Source organism: Danio aesculapii, chromosome 9 (assembly GCF_903798145.1).
Source record: "Danio aesculapii chromosome 9, fDanAes4.1, whole genome shotgun sequence".
NCBI classification, from domain to species: domain Eukaryota; kingdom Metazoa; phylum Chordata; class Actinopteri; order Cypriniformes; family Danionidae; genus Danio; species Danio aesculapii.
Window position 1 is genome coordinate 516,842 of NC_079443.1, and position 17,127 is coordinate 533,968.

The window sequence follows — 17,127 nt, forward strand, 5'->3', positions numbered from 1 at the left end:
AACATAATCCAAAAGGCAAGACATAAAGAGTGATCCAGAAGACAAGCAAAGACAAGACCAGGCAATAGTGCCAGAAACTAGAAAATCAAGTACAGTGTGATGAATCCTAGTCTGTGGTTTGTAATCTGATCAGCTTCATTTGTATAAATTCAGTCATCATGTACCATTTGTAAATCTGCGTGTCTTTTTTTAAACAGCTTTGTTTAAACACACAAGAAAACGAAAATGGCGTCAAGGGAAAAGAAGAAAAAAAAGTATGTTTTATTTATTTTATACAGCAAAAAATGCTTTTCTTATTTAGAGTTTTACCTTGTTTCTAGTGCAAATATCTAATTCTTAAATCAAGAAGCATTTTCTAGACAAGCAAAACATACTGAGTTGCTTTCAGAAAGTAAAAATTAAATGAGCTTTTCCTTAAAATAAGTCAAATAATCTGACAATGGGGGATGTCAAATTAATAATCTTGTTTTCGCTTTGACAAGAATATTTAGCTTAGCCCATTGTCAGATTTTTTTACTCATTTTAAGGAAAAAAACTCACTTTATTTTGAATAGTTTTTTTCTGAAAGCAAAACAAAAAATTTAGCTTGTCTAGAAAATGCTTCTTGATCAAGAATTGTTAAATATTTGCACCAGAAACAAGACGAAAACACTAAGAAAAGCATTTTTTACAGTGTATAACAAACGGAGTACTATCAGATAAAACATGTTGTTGTTATGTGTGGCTAATGTGTTTTATAAATAATCTCAAGCTATTTTTTAAGTAGTCTATTACATTGTGAACTTTGTTTGCTTTCTTAAATGGTTTGTGATAAACTTAACATTGTTCGTTGCAGAAATAAATTTGGTGCCACGTCTCCACCGTTCATTGACTACTTGAAAGAGATTTTAAGAAGGTATCCAGATGGAGGACAAATACTGAAGGTAGGTCAAAAGGAAGAAGAAGAAAATGTAAGGAATAATGTACATCCAGCTGGTTGTGCAGCTTCCATCATCCAGGTATAGTTTCTGGAGGAGCTGATGACCTCACAGAGCTAGGTGCACCTCTGAAAGGATCTAGTAAATTCAGACAAGCGCCAAATGAATCTATGTTGTTTTTTTAGCATTCCTAAAGCACAAAAAGCACAGCTACTCTCTTAATTAAATCCATGTTAGCCATTTAGCAATGAAACTAGAGTGACCAGGCAGAGAGATGGCCTGTGTATGACTCGAATCTGCGTCTATTGTGAAGTGAATTTCACACATGCATGAAGTTAATTTGATGCACGAATGAAGTGAGTAAACTCAAAATGATCACGCGCCTATTTATGTGCAAATAGCGTGATTAGCTATATAGTGATTTATTCACGCAAGGTGCGTTTGGTGTGAACATCCCATAACAATCAAGATGATTGGTAGCATCTTGTCTGTTTCCTCCACTGTTTTTGAGTGTTTAGCGCCATCTTGTGACTGAATAATAAGTAGGTTAATGTATACTCAATTCAGCCTTTTTCAGTTCAGTCAGCTTTGCCTTTAATTAAAGAATTAATTAAATTTTAACCAGTGTTAAACAATGTTTTGTGTCTATTCTTTTAATTTTTATGCCAGGTAGTCATGTAATAACCTGGCAAAAGTACACCCAGGCAGTTGTTTTCACAGATTAAAAGCCTCCAGTCTTATACAGCAGCTTTATTCTGTGATAACAACCGCCTGGATGTACTTTATCCCTTACATAACATACCTTGAAATGTCACCAGTGACCAGGAAAAGTAAATTATTGTTGAAAGTCATGTAATAAGCGTCTGTAAAATGCATGCTTGTTATGTGTGGGTCTGTGGATAACTGACCTGTACAATATCAGGAGCTGATCCAGAATGCAGACGATGCAGGAGCTTCAACGGTGGTGTTTATTCACGATGAGAGACATTATGAGACGCACAGCCTGTGGACCGAAGAGCTCAGAAAGTACCAAGGTAATGGTATCATAAGATGGTCACTAACTTTTCTCAACATCTAATCCTACTGATTACTTTATTACCCACAGGCCACCTGAGATGACTTGTTATTTCAGATGAAAGCATCTCTCAGTTTAAGCAAGTGAACTAGGCTTTTTACAGCCCATTTACAGTTTCAAAGTAAACCACATCAGCAAAAACATATATACAGTATGAGCTTTGTGATGTTTAACAACAACATGGTTCAGTTATTATCTCAGGTGAAAAAATAATAATAAAAAAATGTTGGTTTTAGTTTTCAGCCCCTATGATTGGTTCAGCCAATCTTAAATTTATATTCTTAAACTTAAACTCTGCCTGTAATTCTGCATTATTGCATTCAGTTATTAAGGATCTTTTAGTGGCACTACAAGAGAGCAGTTGGGTTATTTAAGAATACTGAGGATCAGATGTCCAATACTGCATTAGAGGGCATTTGTCTTCCAGTTTAGGCTCAACTGTTATTCCTCTCTCTCTCTCTAAGGTTGCTCAGTCTGAGTTGACAAACAAGTCAACAAATTGACTGCCAATCTTTCCAGGGCAGTGGCTGCTATTGGGTGTTGAGGTGGACATGCCCTCCTCGCAAGCAATGGTTGCTTGGTTCTTGGTTGAAAGCTTTGTCGCCCCCCTTATGCTGTCCTTCCCAGAAGTAGACAAAGAGCACGCTAGGCTGTGAAGGCATCTTATTTGTTGGAGTGTCAAACTTGATGGTTGATGCACAATCTGTGGAGGATGTCTCCCTCTGTTTCTGCCATTTATGCTCACTATGATGCAGCTTATCGTTTGTATTGGCTTAAATCACTAGACTGAAACTGGAGTTATTTTTGCTCAGTGAATTGTGTCTTGAATTCAGGCTGGCTAACTCCCATGTAATCTTGAGGACCTGGTCTGGCTATGTACTCAAGGTTTCTACCACTGTTTCAAGATCCAGGTAGTGAACCTGCAAACATTGCCTTTGGAGCAGGCAGGCTCAGCTCTAGCACTTCTTTGTCCTGTTTGAAATTGTGGGCAGCAGGGAACGAGACAACCCCCTTCCATTAATTCCATGGCCCCCGGGGACATTGGTGGTGCTATTCTCCTCATGCTATTGGCTTAGTAACATTGCCCATATCTGGGGAAGTGGCTCCACGTCCAGATTTCACTAGCCAATTTTCATTGGTCATTTTTCATAAAACTTAAAGTCATTGGTCTGATAAGCGGAATTCCCCAATCAGTCAGATGTTAATATTTCTGTTGCATCCTTTAGAGAGTAATGCCACAATAGAGTTTGAGCATGCAAAATTCAGTCATACGGCGCTGTGAAAAGGGGCGAGATTAAACAAGATGATTAGACAAAAAAGTGAGTGATTTGGTCCATATTTAAAATTTCTGTCCAGAAAGGTCATGTTTTGACCCTCGATTGATCTCACGCAGTCACATGATGCGATTTTGCAGGTCAGAGTTCACCAAGCTTAAACTTTGCAACACAGCGAACTGCAAAACTTGTGGCATTCGCTTGTGTATGAATGAAAGTCTATGGGGAGAAAAGCGCAGTGTGGCCAAGGCTTTAGGGTTATATACTCTTGACACTTATTATTCTTAAAGGATGGCTTTTGATATTGACTGATGCTCAAATTAACGAGGGGATGCTTACAAGGTAGACGTCTGACACTAGTCAGGTGTGCTCATTCAAGAAAATTTGTGATTCCTAAATCTTCAATAGAGGCATACACAAGTGTTTTCGTGCTCAGTTAGTCACACATAGAACATATGTAGGATAGTTTATATGTAACTCTTTTAAATGAGGCCCAAGCTATACTATGTACTCATTTGTTTGTAACTTTTGGTCTGGCAGGACCTGCTCTCTATGCCTTCAATGATGCAGCATTCACAGAGGAAGACTGGGAGGGAATACAGAGAGTTGGCAGAAGCATCAAGCAGGATGACCCAACAAAAGTTGGGAGATTTGGGATTGGTTTCAACTCTGTTTATCATATTACAGGTGAGAACAAATTAGAACTTTGATATAAGGGTAAAATGTGGAGCATTCCCTCCTTACAGTATGTGTGCATTATTTTGCATTAGTTCAGCTCATTGTCAATCCTTTATATTATCATTACATATCATAGTGCATTATAAGTATTCAGAGATTGTTTAATAAAGAGTACATGATCCCTGATCAGCTGCAACACCATTCTGTATGAATAACATCCTTGAGGTACTTCAAATTATTGTATTTTATTTACAGACTTGCCATGTGTCTTCAGTTCGGAACACCTAGCCATTTTTGACCCACAAAAGCAAATGTTTGATGATGATGAAGAAGGCTATCGATGGTCATTGGATGATGAAGAGGACAGAGAGAGCTTGCTGAAATTTAGAGATCAGTTTCAGCCCTTTCGAAATATTGTCAGTCAAGTCAGCAGCAGTTCCTGGGAGAAGGTCATCAGGGATGAGAAATACTTCAAAGGAACACTCTTCCGGTTCCCTCTGCGTAATGAGGCTTCTGAGATCTCTGATAATTTGTACGACTCCACTAAAGTTAAACAGCTTTTTGACAGTTTCATTGCTGATGCAGACATCAGTCTTCTTTTTCTGAGGAATGTGTCGTCCATTTCTTTGCTGCATATTGACGCCAGTGGCATCTGCAACAAGACACTTGAAGTTTCAGCGTCAAATCACTTTCACAATGACCTCTCTCATGTCAAGCTACAACTGCTTGACCGAAAAACATGTTTCAAAACTGTATCCTACATTCCCCATCAAAGGGAAGAAACAACGTCAAAGTGGCTTGTGACAACTTGCCTTCTGAAACATGGATCTAAACCAGAGATTGACACCCTTGCCAGTAAGCTGAGCTTTTGCCCTCAAGTTGATGCAGCATTTCGATTAGAAGACAGGTCACTGTGCAGTGGAAGACTAAGTTGCTTTCTGCCACTCCCAAATAATGAGTCAAACAAAACTGGACTTCCTATTCACATCAATGCTTGCTTTGGCCTGACAGATAACCGGAGGTTCATCAAATGGCAAGAAGAGGACCAGAAGAATGACGAATCTGCCATATGGAATGAGCTACTAATTAAAGATGTTCTTCCTCATGTGTATCGAATGTTGATCCTAGATGCCATTCAGATATCCAGAAACCCAACTCTGCCAGCCGACACCGTGTACAATCTTTGGCCTGACCTGTCCAAGACTGTGCATAAAGATAGATGGCATAAAGTTGCAGCAGATACTCTGAAGGGTCTTTTTGGATACAAGATCTTTCACCTTGCCAGTGATAGGAAGACCTGGGTTTCTCCCTCAGATGCAGTCCTTCCAGTCAACAATATACACAGTGACACAATGTCTGCAGTTTCAAGGTTACTGATTGGTGAAGGAGAGAATTTGGTCACAGTTCCAGAACATGTCTTGAAAGATGTTCGAGAAATCTTCCCTCAAAGTGATACCCTGACATGGGTGACTCCATCTTATGTTAGAGATGTCATTCACAGAAGTGCGGCTGGAAACCTCAGCAAAGATGACAAATACCGTCTTCTTGAATTTTCTCTGAGTGATGGCAAGTTTACTGATCTACAAGGTCTTAAGATTCTGCCTCTCAGTGATGGAACCTTCACCTCTATCAGTACTGGGGTGCAGAACGCTGTTTTAATTGAGAATGAGAAGTTTCCAAGGTAAGGTTGCAAATCTCTTTTCTACTTGAGTTCTTTAGTGTCATTATATTCTGTTGGCAAAGTGGTAATAATCTGTTTTCTTCCTTGTTTAGGACATTACTGCCATTTTGTAAAGAGAGATTTTTAGTCAATGATCTGAGCCATTTTTGCACTTCACAACTAAGGAAACTAGCAGCAGAGAGTAAGAAAATCTTACTATTAAATATATTTAATCAGTTATTACAATATATTGAATCAATTTTATACACCTGAATGAATTTTGGTCTAATTAATCACACTTTTTTTCAGACACATACAACATCATCAATTTGGATGCAAGACATGTTGTTGAACTCACCAAGAAGCACTTACCCAAGGACTGGACGGTGACCAAAGGTCATGTTACATGGAAAACAGCAGATGATCATCATCCACCAAAGAACTGGCTGGCTGAATTCTGGAAGTTTCTTAACAATAATTGTAATGATTTAAGAAACTTTATTGATATGCCATTAATACCATTGGAACCACTACAGAATTCAGGCAATTCTCTATTGTTAGCGAGATTGCAGAGTAACACAACTTTGATTTTTCAGAGTAGCATTGGGTCCAGCCTATCAGAAAATATTCAGAAAGTGTTAAGAATGGTGGGGTGTACAGTCATAAAAAGAGATGAGTGTCTTAGACATCATGACATTGAAAGTTATGTTCTTCCAGCGTCACCAAGAAATGTCCTGCAAGTCTTTGCAAACACACACAGAGATCAGCTCATCAAAGGCATTGCTTCTGCTTCATCACATGAAATAGAGGAGTTGAAAGGCTATCTCTCTTCCTTGGGAAATCTCTCTAATCCAGAAAGGAACTTGCTTTCTGTGTTGCCAATTTTCAGAATGATGTCTGGGAAATATGTTGGAGTTCAATCAAAACAAGCTGTTGTTTCAGTCACCAATCCAGCCATTCCAAAGGATCTGCCAATGCCTGAAACTTTTGTACAATGTACAAATGAAGCCGATCGAAGACTTTTAACTCTTCTGAATATCGAACTCTTGGATGCAGCTAAAGTGGCTGTTCATTTGGTTAAATGCATCGAAGCAGGCTTTTTCAAAAGAGGTGAGGAACAGAAAATAATGACCTGGATCCTGAAAAATGGTAGCATTCTTCTTTCGCAAAGCAAAGAGCTGTTGACAAAAACTAAAAATCTCAATTTTATTGAGACAGCTCAGGGAGAACGCAAACAAGCCTCAAACATTTTTGATCCAAGAATCAGGATCTTCAAGGACCTTTTTGAAGCAGATTTCTTTCCCCCACCTGTTTACAAAGAGACCCATGAAATGCTTCAGAGTTTGCAACGCCTTGGCCTAAAGACAGAGCAAAAACAAATATCAACAGCAGACATATTTCAGATTATAAATCATATTGAAAAGCTTTGTGTCCACTCACCAGAGAATGCATCCAAAAAAGCACATGCTCTCGTCCAAGTGCTAAATGAGAATGATTTCCTTTCAAAATTCAGCAAGATGCAGATAGGAGAGATGGTGCAAAGGCAGTGGGTGCCGTGTGCAAATCCAAAGTTCTCAAATAAAAGCAAGAGTGGTCTCTTTAAGCCTGCTGAAATAAGGCATTCAAAGTACTCTTCAATTGTTGGATGTGTAATGCCACTCACCTCTGACCTAAAACCACATGTCTGCAAAAGTCTTGGACTTAATGAACCCCCTCCTGCTGAAAAAGTCTTGGAAAACCTCTCTGCTCTGAAATCACTGGTCAACCCAAATTTTGATTCTCAGTTTAAAACCAAGCTGCACAGCATTTACAAATTCATGCAAGACAATGTTGAAGAATTCAGATATTTAATGGACACAAAATGCATGCCCTGGATTTGGAATAAAAGTCAGTTTGTACGTCCAGAAGATATCATTTTAGTCCACCCACCGGATTTGGATCTAAGCCCCTACATCAAGAAAGTGCCTGAAGAGTTTTTGCCATATGAAAATCTGTTCACAAAATTGGGTGTGAAGAAAACGCTGTCTGATGAGGAGATTGAAGGCATACTCCATGACATGAAAGAAAGAATTTTCCGCAGGAACCCTCCTCATGGAGACTTGACAGAACTAAAAGTGTCAATTGCCATTCTTGACTGGATGCGAAAGAACGAAAAGCTGTTGAAGGACAGTACCCCTGTGCCTGTCATGACACAAAACCAAAACTTTACTCTGCAGTCTTTGTCCAAAACAGTCTACTGTGACATCAGTGAAGAAGGGCTTGATGACCTGAGACAAGACAATGAAGAATTCTATGTCATTCATGAAGAAGTTCTGCCCATCACTGCAAGATGGTTGAAAGTCCCATGTTTAAGTACTCGCATCTTAAAGTCTCAGTTTACAGAAGCAGAGCTAGAGTCCTTTGGAATTGAGCAATGTGGGCAATTCGAACCAATTACTCAAAGAATAAAGAACATTCTTAAAGAGTATGATGAAGAAAGTGACATTTTCAAAGAGCTGCTGCAAAACGCAGAGGATGCTGGGGCAACCACATGTAAATTCCTCCTTGACTTGAGAAAACACAGAGATCCTCCTGAAAGCCTCATTGATGATGGAATGGCCCTCTGCAATGGACCATGCCTTTGGATCTTCAACAATGAGCTCTTTTCAGAGGAAGACTGGAGAAACATTCTCAAAGTGGGATCAGCATCAAAGGAAAACAAAGCTGAGATGATTGGAAAGTTCGGGCTTGGATTTAATGCTGTTTACCACGTGAGTGACATTCCCTCTATTCTGAGTGGGAAAAAGCTTCTCATCCTTGATCCAAATGTCACTCATCTGGAAAAGCACATAGGCAGCAAAGGGAACCCAGGAATTAAACTTGACCCATTCCAAGAAAGGCTCTGCAAAAGGTTTCCTAGACAGTTTAAACCTTACGAAGGGATTTTTGACTGTGATCTGTCAGTGCGAAACAGCAAGAAAGCTTACAATGGCACCTTGATTAAATTACCCTTTCGCACTCAGGAAGAGGCAGAGAAGTCTCAGATTAGTTCAAAGGTGTATGACGAGCAGCGCATTCTGAGCTTTATAAATCATTTGACTGACAACTCACAATCTCACGTATTGTTTCTGAAGACCATTACATCTATGTCACTTCAAATAGTCCCCAAAACTGCATCTACTCCTCCACTGAGTGATCAAATTCAGACTCCTCTGAAAATATCAAGAGAAGTCATGAACTCATTTCTTGTGTCAAATGACACACTTCTCCAAAAGCTCAAGAGCAATTTCAGAAATGTTGATATCCCATGGCACAAGATTACTGATTCCAGCACAGCACACATTGTTAAAATAGTTCAGGAGCACCCAGAGAAATCCCTCACCCGGTACTGGCTTTTGTACTCATGTTTTGGGAGTCAGGAGTCTTTGCAAATGTTCCAGAGGAAATGTGAACAAGAACATGTGTTTTCATTTCCAATTGGAGGAATAGCTGTACCATTGAAGAAAGAGGGAAAAACTAAAGCATGGTCCCCTGATAAAAGCCTCTCTGGCCAGGCTTTTTGCTTTCTTCCTCTTTCAATTGAGACAGGTCTTCCAGTCCATGTCAATGGTACCTTTGCAGTCACATCAAACAGGAAGAATCTATGGGAAAAAGGAGTGAAGTCTGAGTGGAACAAAGCTTTACTTAAAGATGCCGTAACTTCTGCTTACATCACGACACTGCTTGAGCTGAAGAAAATGAGCCAAAATGGTGATATTCAGAACTATTTCTTCTGTACATTCTGGCCTAGCACAGCAAAAGTATCCAAGGCATTTTTTCCTATGGTGGAGTCTTTCTACTCGGCAGTTGTGCAGAATGCCAATGGTAAATATCTGGAGCTTTTCAGCAATGAACATACCTGGTGTTCTATTGACAAGGTGAGATTTCTTAATTCAGAGATCGAGGAGAACCCCGCAGTTGGAGACATTGCCATGAAAGTGATCTTAAGCTTGGGAGCTTCTTATTCTTGTGTTGTTTCTCTCCCATCATGGGTTAAACAGAGTTTTATTGATTGTGGCTTTAAGCAAATAATCAAACAGAGAACAATCAACTGGCCTGAGTTTTACAGAATTGTTTTAAACAACTTGAGCACTGTGAATTCTCACGACAGAAATACTCTTGTGCTGAATGCCATTGACTTGAATGATCCTGCTGTTGATGACCTACTGAAAAGTCACCCTTGCATTCCAACACAGAGTTGTACAGATCTTCAGTTTATCAAGCGACTTGTGAATCCTTCTGGTAAAATGGCTTGTTTGTATGAACTTGAGGAAGGACGCTTTCTTGAAGGGACTCCAAATGACTTCCTCTCACCAAAAAGAATTCAGAGACTTTCTGATTTGGGAATGCTGAGTGACCACCTACCTTCAGAGGACATCATAGAAAGAGCAAGAAAGATTTCCTGTTTTTGGCAACAGGATAAATCTAAATGTCATAAACGTCTTCAGTGTCTCATGGAGTCAATGAGAAACTCCTTAGAAGATGTGAATTGTTTACACTGGCAGACATTGTCTCAAATACCATTTCTTCCTGCATTACCTCCTTCAGTTCAGCAAAACAAAGACGCCACGGTGCTTAAAAAACCCTCTGAAGTTTATATTGACAGTGGCCATGATTTAGTAAGCATGTCAGAATTCACGCTTGATCATTCCCATCTTCAAATACATCGTCACGATCCAATTCTCCAAAACTTGAGAGTAAAGACAAATCCACCAGTTGAGACGGTTCTTCAGCAACTGTTAAAAGCACACAAACACTGCAAGGCATTTGAGCAGACTGCTCTCCTCAACATTGCCCAGTCTTGCTATGAATATCTTAACAATTACTTATTCGAGCAGAAAGACCCCAATCCCATTATGGTCCATGCAAAATCATTTCCATTCATTTTCATTGAGGATCAGTTTGTAAATGTAAGGTCAGTGGCCAGAAGTGGAGATTTTGAGGAGAAACCATATCTCTACATGCTTCCAGCCATCTTCTCCAGATTTGAGACCCTCTGGAACAACCTTGGAATAAAAGAACGATTCACAAAAGAGCAATATGTTGTTGCACTTGAGGAAATGAAGGCTTTATATGGATCTCGTCCTCTTTCCAGGTTAGATCTGCATAAATGTGTTGCAATACTCATGAATGGGCTGTACAAAATGAAAGATGAAAATCTTCAAAACTGCCTCATACCCGATGAGAAAGGTGTGCTGAGATCTTCTAAAGAGCTGAGATTTAATGACAGCCCATGGATGCCCATCTCAGCTGGGGTCAGGCTCTCCCATGAGCTGATACCTCGGCCTGTGGCCTGTCATTTTGGTGTAATGACAACAAGACACCATACTCTGAAGAATCATTTGGTCAGTGGGTTTTCCCTTCATGCCAAAGAGTTTGGACAAAGCGAAAAGCTAACTGTTCGATTAAAAAATATAATTGATGCATATCCATCTAAGAAGGACATTCTGAAAGAGCTCATTCAAAATGCTGATGATGCAGAGGCGACAGAAATTCACTTTGTGTGGGACAAAAGAAAACATATGACAAAAAAGATATTTGGGAAGAAGTGGGAACTGCTTCAAGGCCCGGCGCTTTGTGTGTACAACAACAGAACCTTTTCTGATGCTGATCTGCAAGGTATTCAGCAGCTGGGGGAAGGAGGAAAACATGGCACTTTAGGCAGAACTGGGAAATATGGACTTGGCTTCAATTCTGTCTATCATCTGACAGACTGTCCATCTATCCTGACCGGTGACAAATGGCTCTGCATTTCTGATCCAAACCTGAAATATGTTGATGGTATAACAAAACAGTCCCCAGGCTGCAAGTTTTCAATGGGAGACACATTTAAAAAGTCATTTGAGGATGTTTATCAGACCTTTCTTCCAGAAATGTTTGCACTCAATACTGGAACCATGTTCAGGCTTCCTCTCAGGACAGAGAAAATGGCGGAAAAATCTGAAATATCTAGACATGCAGTCACAGATCAGGACATGAAGGAACTTTACTATGCACTAGCTGAAGATCCTGAGGGACTGATTCTTTTCTTGAAACACATCACAAAAATACAGTTCACAGAGATCGGTGAAGATGGAAAACAAACAAAATGGCCTTTCCTTATTGAAAAGAAATACACAGAGAAGAGCATGGAAAGCAAGGCCAAATTTCACAAACATGTCGGAGAATCTCTTTTATCAGGAACAGCAGAACCATGCAAAACTATGTATGGCATTCAAATCTCAGTTGAAAATAAGCAAAGTCAGTGGGTCATTGCAGAGAGCTTTGGCTTTTCAAAACAAAACTATGAGCAACAAAACAAGCAAGATCATTTCAAAGTACCTCAAGCTGCTCTGGCTGCATGTTGGAAGAGCTCATTTAACTACCCATTTACAGGCAGGGCATTTTGTTCCTTGCCTTTACCTGGCATAACTGGCTTACCTGTGCATGTGAATGCGAATTTCGAAATTGATTCATCTAGAAGGGATTTGTGGAAAGAGGACGGTGATAGTCTAAAGACTCAGTGGAACCACTCATTGCAAGTGAACATCATTTCATCACTTTATGCTGACCTTCTGGTGCGAATCTGTTCAGTCACAAAGAAAGATAAGCCTAAATCTTTTCTATCCCTCAAGGTAGAGCTAGATGAGTCTTGCCTTAAATACTTTCCATGCATTTCTACAGAAGTGAATAAGTCTGGCATGACATGATCCATCAAGTTTACAGATCAATCAACCAACACAATCTTCCTGTTATACCAACTGCACATGCTGTTTGTGTAGATTCAGCTCATCTTTCCCAACAAAAATACACAGTTAACTGGTACAGTCTATCTACACCACATTCAGAAAACTGTCCTTATTTTACAACCAGTGACCATGATGGGATTTTTGAAATTTTAGATGATACTGGGATGAAAGTAGTTCCAAACACTGGGAAAATACAAGAAATAAGAAACCACTTTCAATTGGCTGGTGTAAATGTGCAAGAAGTGAGTGCTTCAACAGTCATTCATTTCTTGAAACAAATATCACTGAATGATCCTACCCAGACAACTAATGGCTTACCTTTGCCCATCAACCAGACGTTAATCAAAGACAAAGCAAGGTGTTCAAAACTTCTGAGCTTCTGCTTGTCAAAACTCAGTAAAGAAACAACCAATTCCCTCAGTGGGCTGCCTCTTCTCCTCACACAAGATCAGGTGTTAAGAGTCTTTGACCCTGAGTCCCCAAAGCTAATATCATGGTTTAGCAGTCTTTTCCCAGATCATCAGGAAATGTTTGCAGATATGGATGTCAACGGAAAACATTCTGAAATTCTGAGTCAGGGAAATTTTATTAAAGACTTAACCATTGACATAGCAGCAACATACTTGAAACCAGAACTTGAAAAACTGCTCAGGGAGTCAGTACCTCATAAAAGTTGCCAGCTCTACAAAGCAGAGACAGAGGTAATCAAATGGTTAAACGTGTTATGGAGCTTCTTTGTTGGTCAAGAGAAAAGCTATCAAAATGAACAGCTGAATGTGTTCAGTGAGATTAAAAAACACTTTAATGACAGCCCTATCTTGCCAGTCATCTGCCCCAGTCAAAATAACATGACTTTCTTGCAAACAGTGGGGAGCATATCAAAAGTGATTAACAAGCCAGATGAAAAAATAGCCTCCATTCTCATCAGACTAGGATTCATGAAAATAGACCTCAGCTTTTTCTTGAATGTGCTTATTGACTTCCGTCTCAAGTATGTGTATCCAGAACTCCTGCAAACAGGAGACAGCAGTGCTGTATTGGGAGAGGTTTATCATGTACCTCATTCACAATTCGAAAAACTGTCTGAAAAGGACGCTGTAGATCTACAAAAGTTCTTACAGAGTGGGATCAGAGATTCCAATAACAAAAGTGAACACATGCAGATGTTGAAGTCCCTGCCCCTGTTTGAGTCAATAACTGGAAAACGTACAAGGATTGATTTACACAGAAAGGTATTTATTCTGAAGTCGCAGCATCACACTGACTTTCCGAAACTGTACCAGATCGAAGGATGTGACAGTCTATTCCTTAAACCCACCTTGGAAAACTTAGAATTGGCTGAACTTCTAAACATTCATAGTCTAAATGATTTGGAGTTCTGTGTGGAGTTTATTCTTCCTTCTGTGCATATGATGGAAGAGGCCAAACTTCTTGATTTAATGTGGTTGTTACTGACACTTGGACCAGTAGACCAAAGGATTGCCTCTGCTTTGAAAGATGTCAGATTTATTCGTGACATCCACGGCTCTCTACAGGTGGCTTCATACTTCTATGATGACAATGAACCACTTTACAAGATAATGCTACCAAAAGACAGATTTGTGCCAAACACCTTCTGGTACATATTTCAAGGTAAAGAAACTGAAGCTCGTTTTCTCTTAAAGGCACTTGGATTGAAACATGAAGTGTCTGATGATGAAATCATTCAGTTTGCAAAACAAGTTGAACGTGAAGCTGGAGGCAACACTCCTCTAAATGTTCTCAGGGAAAGATCAAAACTCCTTTTTAGGACTGTTTTGTCAAAGAGTTCTGACAAAAACTCAACATTACTGAATAGAGTTGCTAACATTAAATTCATTTTCCCAGGGAAAATTCAGCCGCCAACATTATGTGATTATCATAAGGTCTCTACACAAGAGAGGGAGGTTGTTTCAATCAGCGGATCATTGATTGACAAAGACCGTAGTCACCATTATCTCATATGGACATCAATGCCAATCATATCATTATATTTCTACTCTCACAATCTCATAAATAAAATGAAGGATGCCGGAGCTGTGGATATTCCACCCCCTGAAAAAATCGCTGCTAATCTGAAAAACATCTGGAGGTCTCCGTGCGATACAGAGATATTGCTGGAAACAAGAAAGACGGTATTTACCAAGTCATATGCATACCTACAGTCAATAAATTTTGATGCCTCGATGTTCTCAGAACTGCCTATTATCTTGGTGGAAAATGGAACAATAGTTGTAAAGGCCAAACAGACAGCCCTTCAGCTACATGATGCTTCTGAGTTCAGGCCTTATTTGTACAACATTGCTCCAGAGTACATGATATATGTGGAATTCTTCAAGAAGATTGGTGTACAGGAGAGGCCCATCATTAATCAATATAGCACTGTTCTTCAAGAAATCTATTCTGAAAGTTCTGACAAAGACACACTTCAGGCAAACCAGCAGAAAACTGTCAGACGTGTTGTGCAACAGCTGTTTTGCCTTCTTAAAGAGGAACAAAACAAAACCCCTTTCCAAAATGACCCCCTTTACCTGCCATCAACTGATGGAAGACTCTATGAATCCAGGACTTTGTTCTTCAATGACACAGCCTTCCAGCCCACAAGAGTTGAAGGTCCTTTGGAAACCAAGCTGAAATTGCTGGAAAAACTAAACTGCTGTCATCTTGGAAATGATCACTATGAACACCAAACACTCCTGCAGCTCCTTCCTCAACAAGTCCGCCCCGGATTCCTCTCCGACGTCATTTCCGAAAACCTAGAACAAGCAAGTGTCCAATATTGTGATGAAGTAGAATGTGAATTTAGTGGCTGGTTTGACAGACACTTGTCTTCTGCTGCATTTCTTCATGGACTGGTTTGTCTCATCAGAGAAGACAGCGAAGGTGGAGTTTCACAGTCTGAAGCTTCAGGAAAATGTGAAGAAATCTTTTCCAAGATTCAAATTATCTGTTGCAAAACTCTTCAAACTGAGCTTCTGTTAAATCATCAGCCACTTGAGGGCAGTAAGGCAGAAACAGATGTTTATTTGAAAAAAAGACTAGATGAATGCCTTTTCTATTTGAAACACAGTGATGACATGGCCCCCAAAGTAGTGAATGAAGTTAATATGTGTCTCACAAAAGAAATCAATGCTCTTCTAAAAAACTGTTTGACCACTTCAAGCCTTCTGGTCCTTGGGCAACTTCTACTGTGTGATAATATGGAGGATGTTGAGAAAACACTGGCAAAGCATGGCATTCGTAACAGTAGCCCCAACCAGGAAGAACATGGTGCCTTGCCAATACCTGGATGTCGCATACCTGAAGAATGGCATGACTGCCTTGATATGAACTTCCTCAACAACTTCGAAAGTGGAGAATATGTTGGCTTCAGCAAGGATGAATCCGGTGAATATTTCTATGCCATTATTGTCAATCGAGTGGATGATCCAGTGAGACAAACTAGACAGTTTCCTGCCAGATATAAAATTCAAGTTGGCATTGATGAGTTTCTTGAAGTAAGTTCTCTTGACCTTTACCAATTTAAAAGGGAAAAAAAGGCAACTGTGTCAACAGGGACCACATGCACAGACATAGTACATCTTCTGACATCCAGACCTTCAGCAGAAACTTCCAGGCCTCCACCAAAAGCTGCCTTTCCTGAGACACTAGAAGAGATCAAAAGAGAAATTGACAAAAGCTTAAATGAAATCTGGGAATTTCAAGTGAGGACAAACAAAAAGCTCTTAAACGTCTCTTCCTCCGGTGGCATCCAGACAAGAACCCAGGCAATGAAGAACTCGCCAACGAGGCTTTCAAATACCTTCAGAACAGAATTCAGGACCTACAACAAGGGAAAACTGCACGGAACACTTCATCAAACTGGGGAGACTTTAGAAACTTCTATGACACGTGGAACAGAGAGGCACGAAGCCACAGGAGGGGACGAGAGAGGTTTTATCAGAGATTCTCCAGAAGACACTATAATTTCTGGTCGTACCACAGCGAGACTCCACGACCAGACAGAGCAGAAGCAAAGCGCTGGTATGACCAGGCTCGGTGTGACCTCAGAGCAGCTCACACTGACACTGGAGGCGAGAGCTCAGAGTGGTGTCTGTTTAAGGTGCATCAGGCTGTGGAGAAAGCCCTGATAGCAGCGATGTACAAGAGAAACGGACAGTATCCCAAAAACTGCTCAATCACTAGTCTTGCTCTGCAGGTGTCCATGTACAGCTCGCAGTTGACTTCTTTACCTAGCATTGTGAAGCAACTGACTGACCTTGGTGTTGATGGCAAAAAAACGCAATACCCGAACCATCACCAGTTTCCTCACATTCCAAACAAGCAGTTCAGCCTTACTAATGCCAAAAGGGCGCTGGAAATTGCAACACAACTTTTGGAAACAATTGAACGTTACATTTCTTGACATTTCTGATTATGTACCATTCCACGATCTTTAGGATCTTTTCCAGTAACAATGCAGCTGTTATGTCTTAAACAGTTTAGTAGTGCAACCAAGTATGACCTATTTGCGTGTTTTGAAAATTACAAGTTTTGTTCTATTGCTTACTATCTTATTTTTTATTACTGTACAATGAGCATGCTCTGTATTGCTGGTATTGTTGTTTGCTCAGCTATGGTTTGATTCCCAGAAAATGCAGAGAACAATGTACATACCTTGAATACAATGCAAGAAATTTGAATATCGCAAGCTGTTTCAATCCACCTGGATGCAGCTACTGTCAGCAACATGTTAATTAAAATAAAATCACTGTTAATC

At 39.9% G+C, this 17,127-nt stretch overlaps 1 protein-coding gene across 1 annotated transcript; it reads left to right on the top strand.

Annotated features, from left to right (window-relative positions):
- The first annotated feature begins 225 nt into the window (after positions 1–225).
- Positions 226–17,124, top strand: si:dkeyp-118h9.7 (sacsin). Its single transcript, XM_056464802.1, is given in 9 exon segments — positions 226–254; positions 836–923; positions 1,840–1,951; positions 3,807–3,953; positions 4,200–5,625; positions 5,718–5,806; positions 5,914–12,294; positions 12,297–16,061; positions 16,064–17,124. Coding segments are annotated over 9 exon segments (12,747 nt in total). The 3' UTR covers positions 16,774–17,124.
- Positions 17,125–17,127: the final 3 nt, after the last annotated feature.